At 33.0% G+C, this 20277-nt stretch overlaps 2 protein-coding genes and 1 long non-coding RNA gene across 9 annotated transcripts; 1 reads left to right on the top strand and 2 right to left on the bottom strand.

Annotated features, from left to right (window-relative positions):
- Positions 1–3362: 3362 nt before the first annotated feature.
- On the top strand, positions 3363–5082 carry LOC7485041 (agamous-like MADS-box protein AGL62). The gene is made up of 2 exons (XM_024604902.2): positions 3363–4411; positions 4503–5082. The coding sequence occupies exons 1-2, from the start codon at positions 4094–4096 to the stop codon at positions 4923–4925; spliced, it is 741 nt and encodes a 246-aa protein (XP_024460670.1). The 5' UTR covers positions 3363–4093; the 3' UTR covers positions 4926–5082.
- Positions 5083–7648: 2566 nt separating this feature from the next.
- On the bottom strand, positions 7649–13770 carry LOC18100897 (uncharacterized). Of its 7 annotated transcripts, none has more exons than XR_002982973.2 (3): positions 13030–13758; positions 10567–12446; positions 7649–10083 (listed from the first exon to the last, which is right to left on the bottom strand). It is a non-coding gene; the product is annotated as an uncharacterized LOC18100897 (long non-coding RNA). The 7 variants fall into 7 exon arrangements; XR_002982977.2 differs by having other exon boundaries at positions 7649–8780; positions 9539–12446; positions 13030–13757; XR_002982974.2 differs by having other exon boundaries at positions 7649–10698; positions 11483–12446; positions 13030–13757.
- A 4050-nt stretch (positions 13771–17820) lies between these two features.
- LOC127905525 (uncharacterized) lies at positions 17821–18474 on the bottom strand. Its single transcript, XM_052454373.1, has one exon. It carries the CDS (start codon positions 18472–18474, stop codon positions 17821–17823), a length of 654 nt encoding a protein of 217 aa, XP_052310333.1.
- Between the last annotated feature and the right edge of the window lie 1803 nt (positions 18475–20277).

The following is a 20277-nucleotide window of genomic DNA, read 5'->3' as shown; positions in this document are numbered from 1 at the left end:
AAACGTGTCAGAAAGGCCTATATATATAATTTTTTGTTGGAAAAAAAATATTTGACCCATAGCAAAGTGTGAGTCAAGTATCTAGTACAAAACTCTAAAGCATGTGGTGTTTTCCTTGTAAAGAAAAAGATTATGTTGCATTGTTCACAAATTAACAAATTAGTCTGGATTTTCTGTGCATATTTCTTTTTCTACTTTAATCATTAAACTTTTATTTTCGGCGATTTGATCATAAGTTGAAGGTCACTTGCTTATGATTATTTAGGCAATTAAAGGCAACATTGAAAAACAAAAGACCAAATAAAAAGGCACCCAAAATAGATGATGTGTCTAAAGTTTGTACAAAAATACACTTTGGTCCTTAATCTTTAGAAATAATATAATTTAGGTCCCATTGAATGTCTAAGATTCAATTTTGATCCAAAATTTCATTTTTCTTATATTTTAGTCCTTGGTTAAAGAGGAGATAAAGAGACTTGTTGAATTCCAACATTAGATAGAGAAAATTAGCGTTGACAATGATTACAGCCACAAAAATTATCGATTTTGGCATTAGCTGATTCCATTTGGTGAGAGGAGTTCCACTTAAACGTTTTTAAACTTTAAAATTGTCTAAAAACCATATCTAAGCTCGGAAGAATTTTTTTTTATTTCAAGTTGATTTCGGGGTTTTGTGTGGTTTTTTTTTTGTTTTATGGTCATTTGTGGATTTATCAAGGAGTTTAGGGTTTTTTCTAAGGATTTTGGATCAAAAATGGATTGAAAAATAGGTTTTCAAGCCAAAACCCAAGAACCCCAAATTTTTTTTCAAGTTAAAAATGCTTCGTCTGTTTTTTTTTTCAAAAACATTTAGGACAAACAATTAATCAACTTTTAAAAAATAAAAGCCAGCGTGCGGCTCTTTTCTAATGAGCTAAGTAAATAACTTGGTTTATCAGGTCTGACAACGTCTAATCTCTTTCTTTATTTTTTTAATTTTGAATTTTTTGTTTTAATTTAATGCTTTTTATGTCTTTTTTTTTAATAATTTTTAATTTATATTTCAATTAATATCTTTTCTTTATGATTTTTTTTGCTTCTTTGACATTTTTAAATAGCGATTATTATTTTTTAATTATTTTGTATGCATGTAATTTTTAAAGAGGTTATTATGATTCACCTATTTTTTTAACTTTATATAGATGAACTTTATTTTTAAAAATAAAAAATATTTATTTTTGGATAATATTTCTAATATGTACAACATTGCATAGTATTTTTTTTCTTTTATTTTATTCAATCAATTTTATGTATGTGTCAGTTTCTATTATTATTTGATTTAATAAAAAACTTATTTTAATAAAAAAAAAAGATTCATTAAACACAAATGGGTAAATGACTCTTGTTTCGAGATTAAATATCTTGATCTATATTTGTTTTTTAATTGTTTCAGTTTTATTTTAGTTATCGTTAATAAATTGTTTTTTAATTTATTTATATAAATGGTTCTTGATTTATTTAATTAAATATGTGCATAAAATTTTTGATTTATATCTAAATTTTTTTTAATAAAAAACACATCGAAAAAGTCTACATGTTTTTTTTTATTATTGAAAAAAAAACATTTAACCCATGGTAAAGAGCGAGCAAATGTTTAGAATAAAACTATATAAAGTAAACTTTAAAGCAATATTGGAAAAGGAAGGCAAGAGAGTGTTGAATCTAATTTTGGGTCCGTCCTATGGATAATCATAATATTTTAAGCATAAAACATAAGGTTGTTGTTTATGGCATTTCAGTTGAAATTCATCATCTCACTTCTCCCCTCCATATGATAAGAATTCAAAACATAACGCCTTTTGTAAATTTCTCATCTTTAGTAAATTTTGTGGAATTTTATGAAATATTTGACTTGTTGCTTTGTAATAAGTCCTGTAGTAATTTAATTTTTTTCCTAAGAAAAGCCCAATGTTGTTGTCTTAAAATCATAAATGAAGATATAAAATAAATTTATTTTTGGTATATTTTTAGAGTAAATTTATATAATTTTAAAATAAGAATTATAGAGAGATATATCCCATTTGTCTTCCTTATCCTCGCTTTTTATAGTAATTAAACGTTAACTTATTTATCCTTATTTATCCAAGTTTTAACATTTTTATTTATTTATTTATTTATTTGGTAACATTCTGGACAGCACCAGTTAACAAAAGATGGGAGATTACAGTTCATAATCTTGTAAGGCCTTGAAATATTAGCAAGATGGCAAGTTTCAAGAGTTTTAGAGCCCGTTTGTTTGCTGGAAAATAGTTTTTTTTTGGAAAATGAGTTTCGAGAAAATGAATTCCGGAAAAGTAAATTATTTTCTGATGTTTGATAGTGTAATGAAAACTAAGTTGGAAAACATTTTCCAGTGTTTGGTTATGTCATGTAAAATGAGTTGGAAAATAACTTATTAATATTTTATTTTTCTCAAGTTTATTAAAATAACGAGGAACAAATCTTACAAATTAAAAAGTTGAATGAGAATGAAATTGAAAAAATATATAATTTCATAAATTATCTCAAATAAAATAAATAATAATCAAAATAATAGAGATCAAATCTAAAAAATTAAAAAAAATAAAAGATGAAGAAATTAAAATAGTAATAATTAATATTTCATAAATTATTTCAAATAAAATAAGTAATAATCAAAAGAATGATGATCAAATTTGATAGATAAAAAATTTCAATAAAAAAATGATAAGGGAAAAGCAAATAACAATTATAAAAATGAGAACCAAAGTTAATATAAAAATTAAATTCTAAGAGATGAAATTGAAAAATAAATATTCAAAACAAAATATATATAGCAATCAAAAGTTTGAGGACCAAATTTGATATAATCAGCAAATAATATGACATTTTTAAATTTTTCACAACTTCCAGAAAATGTTTTCCGCCCAAATTTTTCAGGAAAACACTTTCCTGAAAACCAAGCCAAATTTTTCTTTGACTGAAAAGTATTTTCCGTTGACCAACTTTTCTAATGGCAAATAAACACAGGAAAGTTTGGAAAATAATTTCCCAAAAAATAAATTCCGAGAAACAAACATAGCCATAATTTTACTATACCTCCAAAATCTTCAATATGAGTGATGCAACGAAATTAAATTGCCACAGTAATCATAAGGGCATTCCGTTCCATTAAAAAACCAAACAAATATATCGGAGATTTCTTTGTGGGGATTTCCATTATGACACAGAGATAGGATAAGGATAGTCTCTTGAATAGGAAACTAAGAATATTCTAGAAAATAAACCATATGAAATTATGAATGGTGTAATTATTATTACTAAGATAAATATATTTTTTTTTTTGGGGTGGGGGGGGGGGGTCTTTAAAGCAAAATTTACTTGCAATCTAGTGAAAAATTGCATATGTGATAAGTTTTCCAATTCCACATGAAATTGCAAAGGAAAATGTATGAAAGCAGAGAAAATTACTTGGGCAGAAGGATGTCACATTTTCCTTTGGAGTTATATCAGATATGGATTCTGCTACACTCATATAAGAGGAAAAAAAGTGAAATACTAGCAAGTTTACTATATAGAAACATAATGGTAGATATGCATACAAATTCTTCTTCCAAACATCCCTTATCTCATATTGGACAATTATTAGTTACGCATTTGGTAAGTCCAACCAGAGGATTTTATGATCTGAGATGTCAGGCTAGACCATTTCACCTACTCATCACAGGACGGCAAGGGAGGTCAGGCTGTGGACAAGGGCGTTTCCAAGAGATTTCCTCGACGTATCTCATTGGCGGTGAGTCGGAGAACGGTCTAGCCAACAAAGATTGGTTCTGCAAGTTGATGGTGTGAAATTTGTATACCATATACGTCAGTCCTCGGGGGATTCTGAACCCTCCAAAACTAGAAAGCTAATAAATACAAGCATAACGTTAGAATTGCCACCAAGAATTCAGTGAATTTTGACGTCTCCAACTCTCAGATTCAAGTCCTGAAACCTGTATAAAGTGTGAACCATTTCCCCTCTACCTGTACTGTTCTAAAGATAGCTTTCTCTCTTTTTTCTTGGTGAGGTCCTTCTTCTTGTTGATTAACCATGGTTAGAAGCAGCAAGGGTCGCCAAAAGTTGGAGATGGTCAAAATAGCTAACGAAAGCAATCTAATGGTAACCTTCTCAAAGCGTAGGTCTGGCCTTTTCAAGAAGGCTAGTGAAATTTCAACTCTGTGTGGTGCTGAAGTCGCCATCATTGTGTTCTCGCCTGGCAAGAAGGTCTTCTCTTTTGGCCACCCTTCTGTTGAAAAGGTGGTGGAACGTTATGTCTCGGGAAATATTCCCCAAACTTCAGGTGCTTTTCATCTGATTGAGGCTCACCGGAAAGCTAGGATCAGTGAACTCAACATGAAGCTAACTCAGGTACATGAATTTTGATTGCAATTTTTAGTACCATCAGTCTGCTTTCATCAGAAAACAAAAATATTCTTTTTACTAATAAATGATTCACTAGGCGCAAAACCAACTGGAGATGGAAAAGAAAAGAGGTGAAGAGCTGGACAAACTGAGGAGAGCTAGTCAGAGTCAGAACTGGTGGGACAGTCCTCTTCAGGAACTTAGCGTGGCACAGCTTGAACAATTGAAGGCATCTCTTCTAACTCTAAAGCAGAATCTGGCCATGCAAGCCCAGCAGATTCTGCTTCAAAATTCAGCTCCTCCTCAGCCTTTTTTCTCTCCAAACCCCGGCGCTGCTGGGAATCTTCCCTTTGATACAATTAATACAGGATTCAACTCAAACATGGCTGTGGCTCCTTTCAGTTCAAACACAACCATGACTGCTTTCAACGCAAACATGACTGGGACTCCTTTCAATCAAAGCAGCACAACAATGACTCCTTATGGATACAATCTTGGATATGGAAATGGTTTCTTCTAGATTCTTAATAATTCTGTTGAAATAATCTTAACCATGGAACCGTTAGTGCATTTATTGTTTAGATGTATCTATGTGTTCTGGTTGAATTCAGTACTGTGTTTGAGATGCTATTTGAAATGATAATAAATTACCCTTTGGGTTTCTGAAGGATTGTTGTGAGATCTCCACACCAATACATACATCCAGTAATGCATATTCCGATTATACATGTGTTCATGCATTTATATTTTATACGTAAGGAAATTATCCAATTCAGAATTTTCAAAAGTTTCAGGTAAAGAAATCAATGGCCTGGTTTTCATTTTTTTTTTACAAGAGATGCAAGCTTTTTGTGACTAGATGTTCTTGATGCATAAAGCAGTCGTCTAGATCTGCGCATCACAAACCATTGCTACTAACTGATATTCCTCTACTGCAAAAGTACTGGCTGGTAAACTGGTTTCATATCGATTTTGTGTTTCTACAAGTTCAAAGCAGTAACGGTAACATGCCGAAAAGAGATCCCGCGAAAAAAAAAGAAAAAGAAAAAAAGATGCTGTTATCATAAATTGATGGTAGTATATTTGGTAACTTGATTCAAAATTTAAATTTGATGTCCGCGATTATTTTTTTCGCAGTTGCATCTCTTAGAAAAACCTCCGCCGTGCGAATCATTGGTTGAAATGACGCGCGGTTTATCGTAAATGACTTAAAACCATGTTTGATTAAGGTTGTACATGTACAATTGATTCATGAACAACTTGTTAATGACACTTGATGAATTGCCATATGATCTGTTAACATGTTAATTCATTGCTTGAAACACAACCAACCTTTTATTAACATCCAGAAAATGTTGCATAGATTATCTTCTTAAAGGCACCTATAATTTGCAGTTATAAATATGATTTGTTTTATATTGCAAACTTGGCTAGTGGCCTGCACTTGACCAACATTTAGTAATGTTTTCTTCAGATAATGGTATTGGAGACTAGGAGTACAGGAAATTGTTTTTATATTTGACTGTTCTGTCATCACTTGGACTTTCCTTTTGTAGCGAGGAGGCATTAATTATGAGATTTCAACTCACCAACCCCAAGAACCTGCTAAATCTTGTTCAACAACACCTGTAAGAAGCCTATGACATCTTTTCAACAAAATGCATATGAGAAGATGAACTGCCAACAAGAAAACTCAAGGGTTCCAAGTCATGGTTGCTTGCTGCAAACTAACAACATGGGTTGTATAATTTTGTTAATTTCGAGAAGAGCAGTAATATACTAATTTACGAGCCGAGAACTTAACTGAGGATCAACCAAAGAAGGACACTTATAAGATTTGTTGTTTGTCCATGAACTCTAATTGGATAACCAAACAGATTAATCTCAAAGAAACAATAGTCAACTAATGTGATATAGAAGTAGGTGAACTAACAATAAACCTAAAAATTGTCTTTCAGGATTTTCCAACCAACTAGTAGTGCCTAAATCACCATAATGATTCCATGTCCTACTATAAATACTTGTATAATCAGCCTTAACATTCCCATACAAGCCGAATAGAACAACTTATTTGTCCTACATTTCTGGTGATCACAAGTATTGTATCTTGAATTCTAGTGATGGCCTCTTGCAAAAGCTTTATCTTAGCTTTATTCATCGCTCTGACATTTTCGAGCATGAATGTTAGCATAGCTGCCCGTCATCTCCTCCAGTTGCCACCGTTGCCTAAGATACCAATGCCACCATTGCCTTCTATTCCAAACCTTCCACAGCCCACATTGCCCACCTTGCCTACAACTCAACCATCCCTACCTAAGCCCACACTGCCACCACTTCCTAGCATTCCCACCATCCCTACCTTTCCTACAGTCCCAAAGGTCACTTTGCCTCCTCTTCCAAGCATGCCCTCAATCCCCACAATTCCAACTATTCCCTCTATTCCATTCCTTTCCCCTCCTCCAGCAACTACTAGCCCTTGAGTTTGCTCAATTTATCTTCTCTTAATATAGTTAACCCTTTTTGCGCTTCCTTTCTTGTGATGCAAGACATGCAGTAGTATTTCATGTTTCTTTTTGAAGGAATTTTGTCTGTCTTGTTTGACTTGGGAGGCAATGAAGGCTTATAGTTGTATGTAATTATAGTTAGACTCACATATGTGAGCTTATTTGGGGTTTTTCTTCTTCCTTCTGTACGTGTGCTTTATTAGTTTCCACTATCTCGGAACTGTAGTTTCCATATACTTTTTTGTGTATTTTAATCCATTATTACAGAATAAAAGGTTGTTTGCTTAAATTTTCATTTTCGTTTATGTTTTTGCCTTAATCAAATTCTGAATAAAAACCTGTCATCTCACATTATGAAGTTTCCCTGATCGAGCCAGCCAGCAACTACTAGCCCTTGAGCCTCCGCATGCAAGTTTGTGTCCATGTATACATTCTCAGTTTTATAAAACCAAAATTTCCAGTCTATAAGCAGAGCTACATCTTCAAAATTTCAATTCCATCAACTTGCACTCCATTATTTCTAACAACAGAACCTTTATTTCTGCAAAAAGGAGTCCTGGGAAAATGAATTCTGCAGAAAACATCCCTGACTCTCCTTTATACCTGGTTGCAGTACTTTAGCAATATGAACTTTTCTATTTAAACATAAATCTTTTTCATTTTCTATAACAGATATGCCGAAACACCATCATAAAACAAAGCAAAAGGTAATCTAAGAAGTGGAGTTGCATAAGAACAATTACGAAAATGATTTTGCATTTACCTCCATATGAAAAAAAAAATACCTGAGTTTCACTAGTTTCAGCATTACAGGAAAAATAGGTTAACCAGATAAGAATGTCTGCGAATACTTTGTAATGCCCAATTTATGCTGGCAGCATCCTCTGCTACATAATAAAATAAAACAACAATAAGGCCTCAACCATCATTGTGAATAACCAGCTGTACTAAGATGCCCTGCTCTTAAAATTTAACAGCGACTGGAGTAATATGTACTAGTTGCCTGAATTCAGCTTTTGAAGTTCTCAAGTTTTGGCCAGCACATGCAACAAAACTCACCGAATGCAGCAGCTTACCGCACTGCATTTACACGCTGAATCAATGTACACGACTATGTTCACGATCACACTGTATTTACACGTAATATTCCAGGCTTTACAGTTCCTCCTAATTAGCCTGATCCACCACTTGTCAGGTTGCCTCTACTTCCACCAATTATCCCTTCAGTGCCAAGCCCTCCATAGTGTCATTCCCCACCACGGCTGCTGCTGTTCGTAATGGACCTTAAGATCATTGTTACTTCGAAGCCAGCATATATATGGAATATATGTAAATGGTAATAGTATGGCTTCACATATAAGTACGTAAATAAAAGTTCATGCATGCAAAATGGCCTCTTATTTCCTTTCATATTTTTCATGGCATGCAAACCGCGGAGGATTTCAGTTATTTGTGTTCTCTCTTGAATTTTCATATGAAAATAATGTTGGTATACTGTTTCAAGTAATATGAATGGTGTTATGCTTAATATGGTTTTCTGTTGAGATGCTTGTTTCAAACAATATCCTTGACTGTCCTTTATACCGGGTTGCGATATGAACTTTTCGGTCTAAACAGAAATATTTTGCATTTTCTATAGCAGAGTTTGATGCAAAACATGCCGAAACACCATAATAAAACAAAGCATCAGAAAAGTAATCTAAGAAGCAGAGTTGCGTAAGCATGATAACAGAACAGATTCTGCATTTACCTCCACAGGAACAAACTAACCTGAGTCTCCGTAGTTTCAGCATTACAGCAAAACTAGGTTAACCGGATAAGGATATACATGAAACCTTCGTAATACCCATATTTTATGCTGGCAGCATCCTCTGCAAAAAAAACTAAGATAAACCACAAGATCTCAACCAGCATCATTGTGAATAATCAGCTGTAGCAAAGATACCCTACTCTTTAACATTTCTGACAGATATGGAAAAGAAATCAGCAGCAAAACACTGTGACTGACAATTCAACATCTAACTCTTTCCTTAATAAGCTTCCATTGACGCCCTACTTCATTGATTCCTAAAATATTGACTCGAAAAATACTTTTTTTCTAAGAAAGGAAAATCATAATTGATATCATCCCTGTTGGAGAATCATAAAGGACTTGGTATAAGGAAAAATCATTAAGGACTTGAATAATTGTTCCAATCAGATAATGATCTGGTTACATGGAACAAACTAATAGATCGCCGACATATCATATTGAACACATCATTAATTACAGTTCCTAAAACAGAATGTAATGGCCCCAAACAGAAGCTAACTACATAAAGGTGAGAAAAAAATTAGTAGAAGAAAGGAAAGAGTAGTTGTGTAGTTTCATTTTTGTATCTAATTTTTGACACATCTGAATCTATCAAACTATTTAGCTACAGGTATGAAGACTACAACAAAATTTGCAGCCACTTCACATGAAAACTGAATTGAGAGCAGTGCTAATCTTAACCAAACACTGGCGTCTTACTGCCTCGAATTAACATCCTCGGAACAAATTTCCATGACCACAGATAGCAATCAATATGGAACATCGGTGGACTGAAACTATTATTTGTGTAACTTTATTCGAAATTTTGAGACATACCTGCATCTACCAAACAAATTAGGTAGACTCATGTGATGACTACAGCTGCATTTGAAGGCAGTGAGACAAAAATTTAACAGCAGCTGGAGTAATATGTACTGGTTGCCTGATTTCAGCTTTTGAAGTACTTGAGTTTTAGCAAAGCACATGCAACAAAACTCACGAAATGCAGCAGCTTACCACACTGCATTTACACGCTGAATCAATGTCCTCGACTATAAATAACAAATGAAAGATCACTGTTTCCACACCCCCATAAGCCTCTATTGCTTTCCTTGTCTGATTGTTCTAGGTCAGAGGTCACTGATTTCTTGTTCTTATATTATTATACTATAGCATCTTCTCGTTTACTGATTTTGGCTATGTTCATGATCACACTGTTATTTTCTGTGGCAGCTCGTCATCTCCTGCCTCCAACGTGTAATATTCTCGGCTTAACAGTTCCTCCTAATTTACCTGATCCACCACTTGTCAGATTGCCTCCACTTCCACCAACTATCCCTTCAGTGCCAAGCCCTCCATAGTGTCATTCCCCACCACGGCTGCTGCTATTCGTAATGGACCTTAAGATCATTGTTACTTTGAAGCCGGCATATATATGGAATATTTGTAAATGGTAATATTATGGCTTCATATTTAAGCAGGTAAATAAAGGTTCATGCACGCAAAATGGCCTCTTATTTCCTTTTATATTTTCATGGCATGCAAACCGCCAGAGGATTTCAGTTATCTGTGTTCTCTCTTGAATTTTCACATGAAAATAATGTTGGTATACTGTTTCAAAATATGAATGGCGTTATGCTTAATATGTTTTTCTGTTGAGATGCTTGTTTCAAACAATATCCTTGACTGTCCTTTAAACCGGGTTGCAATTTGAACTTTTCGGTCTAAACAGAAATATTTTGCATTTTCTGTAGCAGAGTTTGATGCAAAATATGCCGAAACACCATAATAAAACAAAGCATCAGAAAAGTAATCTAAGAAGCAGAGTTGCGTAAGCATGATAACAGAACAGATTCTGCATTTACCTCCACAGGAACAAATTAACCTGAGTCTCCGTTGTTTCAGCATTCCAGCAAAACTAGGTTAACCGGATAAGGATATATGTGAAACCTTTGTAATACCCATATTTTATCCTGGCAGCATCCTCTGCAAAAAAACTAAGATAAAACACAAGAAGGCCTCAACCAGCATCATTGTGAATAATCAGCTGTAGCAAAGATACCCTTCTCTTAACATTTCTGACAGATAAGGGAAAGAAATCAGCAGCAAATCTACGTGACTGACAATTTGACAACATCTAATCCTTTCCTTGATAAGCTTCCGTTGACGCCCTTCTTCATCGATTCCTAAAATATCGACTCACCGACATACTGACATATCATATTGAGAACCAGAAATTCATTTTTTCTAAGAAAGGAAAATCATGATTGATATCATCCATGTTTGAGAACCAGAAAGGACTTAGTATAAGGAAAAATCGTTAAGGACTTGAATAATTTTTCCAATCAAATAATGATCTGGTTACATGGAACAAACTAATAGATCGCCGACATATCATATTGAACACATCATTAATTACAGTTCCTAAAACAGAATGTAATGGCCCCAAACAGAAGCTAACTACATAAATGTAAGAAAAAAAATTAATAGAAGAAAAGAAAGAGTAGTTGTGTAGTTTTATTTTTGTATCTAATTTTTGACACGTATCTGAATCTATCAAACTATTTAGCTACTGGTATGAAGACTATAACAACATTATCAGCCACTTCACATGAAGACTGAAATGAGAGCAGTACTAATCTTAACCAAACACTGACGTCTTACTGCCTCGAATTAACATCCTTGGACCAAATTTCCATGACCACAGATAGCAATCAATATGGAACGTCAGTGGACTGACACTATTATTTGTGTAACTTTATTCGAAATTTTGAGACATACCTGCATCTACCAAACAAATTAGGTAGACTCATGTGATGACTACTACTTCATTTGAAAGCACTGAAGATGAAAATTTAACAGCAGCTGGAGTAATATGTACCAGTTGCTTGACTTCTGCTTTTGAAGCACTTCAGTTTTAGCCAAGCACATGCAACAAAACTCGTCAAATGCAGCAGCTTACTGCCTGCCCTTCATTTACACAGTGAATCAATGAACTCGATTATAAATAGCAAAAGGAAGGTCAGAGTTTGCACACCCCATAAGCCTCTATTGCTTTCCTTGCCTGATTGTTCTAGGTCAGAGGTCACTGATTTCTTGTTCTTATATTATTATACCATGGCATCTTCTCGCTTACTGATTTTGGCTATGTTCATGATCACACTGTCATTTTCAAGCATTGATGTTGCTGTGGCAGCTCGTCATCTCCTGCCTCCAACGTGTAATATTCTCGGCTTTACAGTTCTTCCTAATTTGCCTGATCCACCACTTGTCAGGTTGCCTCCACTTCCACCAACTATCCCTTCAGTGCCAAGCCCTCCATCTTCTATCCCCTCGGTGTCATTCCCCACCACGGCCGCTGCTATTCATAATGGACCTTAAGATCATTGTTACTTAGCAGCTTGCTTATATATGGAATATATGTGAATGGTAATAGTATGGCTGCATATTTAAGCAGGTAAATAAAGGTTTATGCATGCAAAATGGCCTCTTATTTCCTTCGATATCTTCATGGCACGTAAATGGCCTGATCGGATTTCCATTATTTGTGTTCTCTCTTGAATTTTTATGGAATATTAGTGTACTGTTTCAAAAAATATGAATGGGAATTATGCTGAATATGGTTTTCTGTTGAGATGCTTGCTACATGTTAAAGTCAAAAGACTTCAGGGGAGAGACAGTAATTTTTTAAGGTTGCATTAAGCTCAGGTTAAATTGCTGGATAAGTTGCATTGTCTTCAATCCCCTATAAAATGATATTAAAAGGGAAAATGATCAGATATTAGAAAAAGAAAGGCAAAACAGATACTTAACCCTATATGAAAAATACAGCATGAAAAACTCAAAGTGTATTCTTCCTGGATGCAAAATATACACCTACAGCTATCATATGCCAGAAACATAAAGAATAAAAACCCTAGCGGAAGATATCTAGTTTAGTTCTCCCCTGAATAAAAACAACTAGCAATCCTTGTGTTAGAAAAATTTTTCCTGCCTGTGATAACATGCTAGACCCCACAAATCAGCCTAACATTATTGATTCTTGGGATAATTAAAAAAAAAAAAAAACTACTGCATTTTAACTTTTCCGCTATAATTTAAGAAATAACACTGTCAAACAAAAATTAAAAAAAAAATTAGAGATAGAATTGCCTTCTTATATAATTTTTTTTTTCCCAATGTTTTCCCTTTCCTTCCCTCCCTTTCCTTTTCAATTAGGGTTCTATAACCAATAGAAATCAATTTGGTTTTTTTTTTTTAGGGTTTTCAAAAATCATAAAAGGCTCCCACATCATACCTGTAAGCATATTATGTGCCAATAAGCATACCTATAATCATAACCAGTACGTTGAATTGAATCCAGCTGCACCTTCTTCGATTCGAGATTATCACAACATTCTCTGAGAGATTCTCTTGCCAAAATAAGGTTCTTCTCTTTTGATTGGAGCTCCTCAGAGCATTCCACAACTGATTTTTGGATGGGATATTTATGTTCCTTCATTGCTTTCAGCTCTTTCTCCCATTCTCCTATCGATAGTTGGACAGATTTCAGTTGCCTATCCTTCCCTTTAAGTTCCTCACTCCGGTCTTCAATGGACAGTTGAATGGCATTGAACTCCCTCTCTCTCGATTCAAGCTCTATCATATGTGTTTATTCTTACTTTGATTTTATTGAGCTCCTCCTCTTTTGATTCAATTTTTCTGGCACAATGTTTCACATGTTGTCGAGCTGAATCCAATTTCTCTTCTTTTTGTTGAAGCTTTGCTGAGAGCTCTATGATAGAATCTTCAATCAACCTCAACTCTCTTTCTTTTGATTTGAGCTCTGCAGGGTGCCTATAACCACACCTATAAGCAAAGGCAGAGACAGTAGCATAGGCGTCATAAACTAGGATTGTAGAGGTTTGATCTCCAAGTTCTTGCTGGTTCACACCCACTCTTGCTTAGGATTTGTTTCAGAACAAAGTGGGAGATCAAACTCTTTGTGTTCATCCTGAACTTGAAATTGTGGTGGTTGCCCCCTGTACTCATCAGTATCGGTAAAATACGGTTTGAATATGAAAAATCTAAAATTAAAAAGAAATATCAGTTGCTAAGTTTTAGGTTTTCTTTAAATTTCGGGTAATAATATGAGTTTAATGGTAATTAAATAAAGAATAATAGTAATTTTATAAATAATTAGATATTTTTTATTATTATTGTTTGTTTTTTTAGAAAGTTAAGGAGTAGCACCGGTGTAAAGTTACCAAAACAGGAAAATAAAATACCAGCAAATCTTGGAGTTTTTTTTATAATTATTCCTTGATTCTTTTCCCTTCCAAAAATTATTTTTACCAAGATTTACCGAGTCTTGGGTTTCAGTGACTTGCTTGACACGGTTATCATGAGATAATTTGTATTAATATTTTTTTAGTTAAATTATGTTTTTGAAATTTTGAAATTTTTTTAGTTTTAGTTTTAAATTAATTTTTTATAATTTTATACCATTTTAATATATTAATTTCAAAAATAAATTAAAAATATTATTTTAATATATTTATAAATAAAAAAATATTTTAAAAATCAATACCAACACAAATTCACCCGATATCATTTCGATTGCCGCAAATTACTATGGTACAACTCCAAGAGAGTGCTATTGCCCATAATTTTCAAATTTATTCATTGAAGATGTGATAATTTTGGAAATGTGCGATTTAACATTAAAAAAAAAATACTAAAATGACTCAATATTTTACTGTAGTAATATTTTACTGTGGTATATAAGGAAATTCACTGCGGATTCAAAATAGTATAATTACTATTTTACCTTTCATTTCTTTTAACAATTACGGTGGTTGGTTGTTGGTATTGAAGATAAAATTATATTTTTTATAGAATTCAAATTTCATTTAAGAGTTAATCCCGTACAAGATTATTGTTTTGTGTATATTATGTATAGTAAAAATATTATATTGTCCCTGGGAGCTCAAAAAAATTAGCCTTTGGTCCATTGGCGTTTGCGTCTTGACAAGTTTATTTGAACAATGAAATAACATTTGTGCCTTTTAGGTCTAAGAAATATTGACATTTGAGTAAGGGGTTGTTATGTCTTTGTATATTTTTATGTACAATAAAATTTCATTTTTGCCCTTTAACTTTAATAAATTAAAGGCTGCTCGGGAGGGTATTTTTGTATTTGCATCATGGTTTTTTGGTAATATTTGTATGTCGTTTTAGTCATTTGAATTATTATAATATTAATAAATCAATAAAGTTGATCTACACATGTCACGCACACGTAGGCACGCTGTTGCCCTCCGCTCTATTTGGGTGGTGCGTGAAGTCATATACAATGGTTAAAAAAGGTTGATCGTCTATCCACCCGATCTGGAAGGTGGCGGCGCATCTTTTAGGGAGGCGTGTGTTATCATCTGAGCGGTGGTTCGGCAACGATTGATCTTTTTACTCCTACCTTCTCTCTCTCTCTCTCTCTCTCTCTCTCTCTCTCACATGCCTCGATATACATGTAGAGCTCTGACAAATTCAATTGTGTCCTCTAGTTTGTATTTGTTTTGGGTTTGGTCTTTATTCTTTTGATTTTTATTTTTGTTAGATTTTATGCTTTTTTAAGTTTTTTTTATTTTTAATTTTGTCTCTAATCATTTAATCTAATTAGATTTTTTTATCCAATCTTTTTTATTGCTATTTTTTAATCATTTTCATTATTTTTTTATTATGTCCTTGGGAGTTTGATTTAATTTTGTTTGGTTTTCAATTTTGGTCATCATTTTTGTATTGCTCTTTTTTTTTAATCATTTTCTTCATTTATTAGTCCCTGCTTTTATTATTATTATTATTATGGTTTAAGATTTTTCTTTGTGGTTTTTTCATGTTTGCCTTTTACATGGTAATCTCAGTCTCATAACTTAATCTACTAGTTTCAACGATAAACCCGGTTTAAGTTTGATCTTTTTTAGGGTTTTTTTTAATTTATTTTTTTTATTTTTATCATTTGACATTGAATTATTGGGCTTTGAGCTTCTTGGTTTGTTATGCTTTCCTTATTGTTAGGTTATTCATGCCTCATATCTTAAATTATTATTTTTTTATTTTAACATTTTTCATTGAATTATTGATCCTTGAGCATATTTTATTAAATATTATTTAAAAACAAATGTATGTATGATGGGTTATCCCGAGTGCGGGGTGGTAAAGTTAACCAGAGTTAGTTTGCTTTTTCTCACCAAGTTTTTTTTTATTTAACTCTGATATTTTTTTATCAAGTGTTTTTTTTTGAGGTTTGATTTTTTTTCCTCGATTTTTTATGGGTTTTTTTTTTCAATTTCATCGTTTTACATGAAATAATTTGCCCCTGAGTTTTGTTATTTTTTCAGTTTTCTTTCTGTTTGGTTATTATGATGGCGGGTTGGTAAAGTTAACATGGGTTAGCTCGAGGTTTTTTTGAAGTTTTTTTTTTAACTTTGTTTTGTTTGCTAGGTGCTTCTTTTGAATTTCTTTTTTTTATCCTCATCTTATATTACTGGTTGTGGGTTTATCAAGTTAGACCGAGTTGACTCGGGTTTATTTCTTCAACATTATATTTTTATTTTTATTTTTATTTTTCCATCTTTGATATTAGGTTAGTAGGTTTTGAACTTTACAATTTTTTTTTAATTTCTTTTTGTAGGTTGTTTTGATTTTATATCATGAGTTGCACTTGGATAAATTTAACCTAATTTATCTCAAATTATCATCATTTAAATATTATTTTTTTATCATAAGAAAATTTGAACAACCCACAGCATTACATGGGCACCGGTCTAGTCAGACCAAAAAGAACTAATTAATCGGTGATAATGAATACAGTACTGGTAGCTTTCCCTTCAGGGCACTTTAATTTTATCCGTGCTGCAACCCCACCATTTTTATGTGAGCTAGAGAAGGTCACTATCCTTCTAACAATTCTTCAAGTAGTTGCATATTGGATTGTTCTTGTGTTGGAGTGGAGGGTGGCCATGGTTTTCAAGAGCCTAATGGGATTCAGGCTGTTCAAAGTTTCGTCTCCTGACAGCATTAAAGGGTGCTCAGTATTGCAGGTGACCCAATATTTCTAGCATTTTAATGAGAAGCTTTAAGTAGTTGTATCTCAGATTCTTCAAGCTATCATCAAGAAGCAATTGCTAATCAAACTTGCTTGGAATGCTTAAATTGCTTGGCAAAATTTTTATAACAGAGTGACTCTCAAGAACATTGCTATTAATTCCAGAGCATTTCTGGATCAGTACTTTTCAAGAAAACATCAGAATGTTTAAAGCCAAGAAAACATCAGAATGTTTCGGAAAATGATTGTTAGAGCTGAATTATGAAGAAGAAAGGATAAATTATGTTTAATGTTTCAGTGATAGCAGTAGCCCCAACATCTGTAACACTTCAATGATCAGCAGCCAAGAGCAGTTGTGCTTCTTCTTTTATGGACTTTATACAGAATCAGGTACCAAAATGGATTTAAATGAACAAGGATCTTGCTCTGGCATTAATTGTCTATAGCCTAATTAGTAATCAATCTGCTTTGTCGGGTGTTTGAAAATGTAATAGAAGTTGAATTTTAAATTATTTTTTATTTGAAAATATATTAAAATACTATTTTTTTTTATTTTTTAAAATTTATTTTTGATATCAGAATATCAAAACAATTTAAAAACACTAGAAAAATATTTGAAAAAAAAATTAAATTCTAACAAAAAAAAAATAGTTTCAATCTTAATTCCAAAGGGTAATAAATAGACATTGTAAGCTCAGATTCCTTTTTTTACCTTGCAAGTTTAAAGGTGTTTTAATTTATGCCACAAACAAGCCTTGTTCTTGTCCACTACGTCCAGCTACAATTTGACACTATTAATTGTGAACCTGCACCATCTCAAGAAATCTAACCAGGTGTGAAGGAGTATTACTCAACATATTTAGTTCATGTCCTAAGCTTTCTCTCCCCAGACCCCCTATATATACACAAACAAAGCGTCAAAAGAAATAGTTCTGTATACAGTCATGGCTTCTGTTCATTACCTCATGATCATAGCTGTCTTCATATTTTTTCCACTTTCATGCACTAATGTTGTCTTGGCAACTCGGCATCTTCTTCACCATGCTAAGGATTTGTCTCCGTTGCCGAAACCTAAATGGCCTCCTTTGCCACCTAAACTAACTCCCACACCACCTACATCAGCACCAACATCGCCATCCCCAGCTAAAACACAGCCCACACCTTCCAATCCACCAAAACCAACACCTTCTCCTAGCGTTCCTGTGTTGACACCTTCCAATCCACCAAAACCAACACCTTCTCCTAGCGTTCCTGTGTTGACACCTTCCAATCCACCAAAACCAACACCTTCTCCTAGCGTTCCTGTGTTGAAACCTTCAAATCCACCAAAACCAAAACCATCTCCTAGCATTCCTTTGTTGACACCTTCAAATCCACCAAAACCAACACCTTCTCCTAGCATCCCTGTGTTGACACCTTCCAATCCACCAAAACCAACACCAGTGGAACCAGTACCGACGTCATTGCCACCACCAACCTCCATGTCACCACCAAAGGATGCAATGCCACCATCGACTAGCTCCGAGTCACCGCCTCTGCCTAACCCTGAACCGCATACATTTCCCACCATTCCCAAATTCCCACCTGTCAAGCACTGGCCTATGCCAAAGCCATATAAATTTCCCACCATTCCCAAATTCCCACCAGTCAAGCACTGGCCTTTGCCAAAGCCAAAATCATTGCCCACCATACCCAAATTTCCACATGTCAAGTTGCCTTCCTGGCCACATAATCATTGGATCCCAAAAGTTCCCAGTGCAAGTCCTACAAACCAAATCCATGAGATCACTAGCCCTTAAGGGTCTGTACGTGCTGTCGATGTCTCTTGTCGGTGATAAGTGCTAGAGGCACTAGGGCAGGCTGCGATTCCTCTATCTAGATCATCCATGATCAATCCACCAATTTATATGTAGGCCACAGATTGTCCAAATGGAACAGTCGTTGTGATTACCCCATATATATATAGTCAGTGATCAGTCCGCAAAGTTTCTTGTGAAGGTTTATAATTACATTGTTACATGCAGTGTTGAGTAGTGCAAGGCAAGTCATTGTTCTTTGTGCTCTTTGTTTCTACCTTCTAATCGTGAGACCATGCAATAAAGTGCTTTTTTTTTTTGCTTAAGTTGATCATCTAACCGTAATGAATATTCTGTCAGGAGTAGAACGATATATGGTTTCCAGTTCTTAATATTTTTGGCCATGTTGGATAAGAAACTAAGAAGGTTAATTGTGTAAAACCTCCGCCAACCCATCTCTCTTTTCTCTCTCTATATAACCGATAACTAAAAAATAATAAAAATAAATTTTTATATCAAAATTATTTTTAAAAAAATTTAAAGGAAACTAAATTATATAATTTATGTTATTTTTAAAATTTAAAGCCGTAAGTGTATTTTCCTCGAATTCTTTGTCACGCCACCCATGTTTGGCACATTTTTTTTTTATTTTGATTCATTTTTTTCTAATTCACTCTTTATTAATAAATAAAAAATAATTAGCCTTCAATTAAGATCAAATCACTCAAAATTAAATTTTGAGGACCAAAATGAATTACTAAAAAATAAACAGTTGATCCATAGTGTTATGTGTGAGATCGTGAACAGTACCGACTATAATTAAAACCAGCGTGTTTTAGTTTCTTACTTAATGTAACAAAAAAAGAATGCATAAACACAAAATCAGTGTTTAATTAATGTTTTATAATAAAAAAGAAAAGATAATAGAAATAAAAGAGACAAGATAAAACATGATAATAATTTACAAGACCAAGTGATTATATTTGTATCATATTTGATTGATAATGAACAAAACATAATAAAACACGAAAAGGTCTATTATACATTTAATATATATTATTGTTTATCTTACATAGCTAAAACAAATAATTAGATATTATTATTTTTTTATTTTAGTTTATTTTGAGTGTTAAAATTAGTAATAATATAATAATTCTAGTTATAAAATCAAGACCAACTTAATGGTTAAAAAAATTAGAGTTGATTGTGTTTATTCATTACCTGAGTCTTGTCCAATATAATAAATATTGTCTCTGAAAACATGTTATTTTTATAATTTTTATTTTAAAAATATAAAAATTCACTCTAAAATTATCTAATTAAAATTTTTTTTTTACTTTTTTTATATACTAGTTAAATCAATTGATGAAAAAATAGTAAAAAAATATTAAATATATAGTTGAATAATACACGTACATGTGACAAGAAATTAACTAGTATTAAAGAGATGGATTGTTAGTGCTTTAGTAAATCTAGACAAGACATTTGATTTTACTTAATACACGTGAATCATATAATATAATATAATTGATTCTTAAGGAGCGATTTACTATAAACTAAATTAAACCAATTAGAGAAATATATTGTCTCTTATACATGGGAATGGTGGAGGTTGATTTTATAAGCTAAAATCAGGTATGATTTAGTCTCGTACACTAATATATATATATATATATATATATATATATATATATATA

The sequence above is a fragment of the Populus trichocarpa genome, chromosome 7 (assembly GCF_000002775.5).
Source record: "Populus trichocarpa isolate Nisqually-1 chromosome 7, P.trichocarpa_v4.1, whole genome shotgun sequence".
Lineage (NCBI taxonomy): Eukaryota > Viridiplantae > Streptophyta > Magnoliopsida > Malpighiales > Salicaceae > Populus > Populus trichocarpa.
This window is presented reverse-complemented; position numbering and strand designations above follow the sequence as displayed.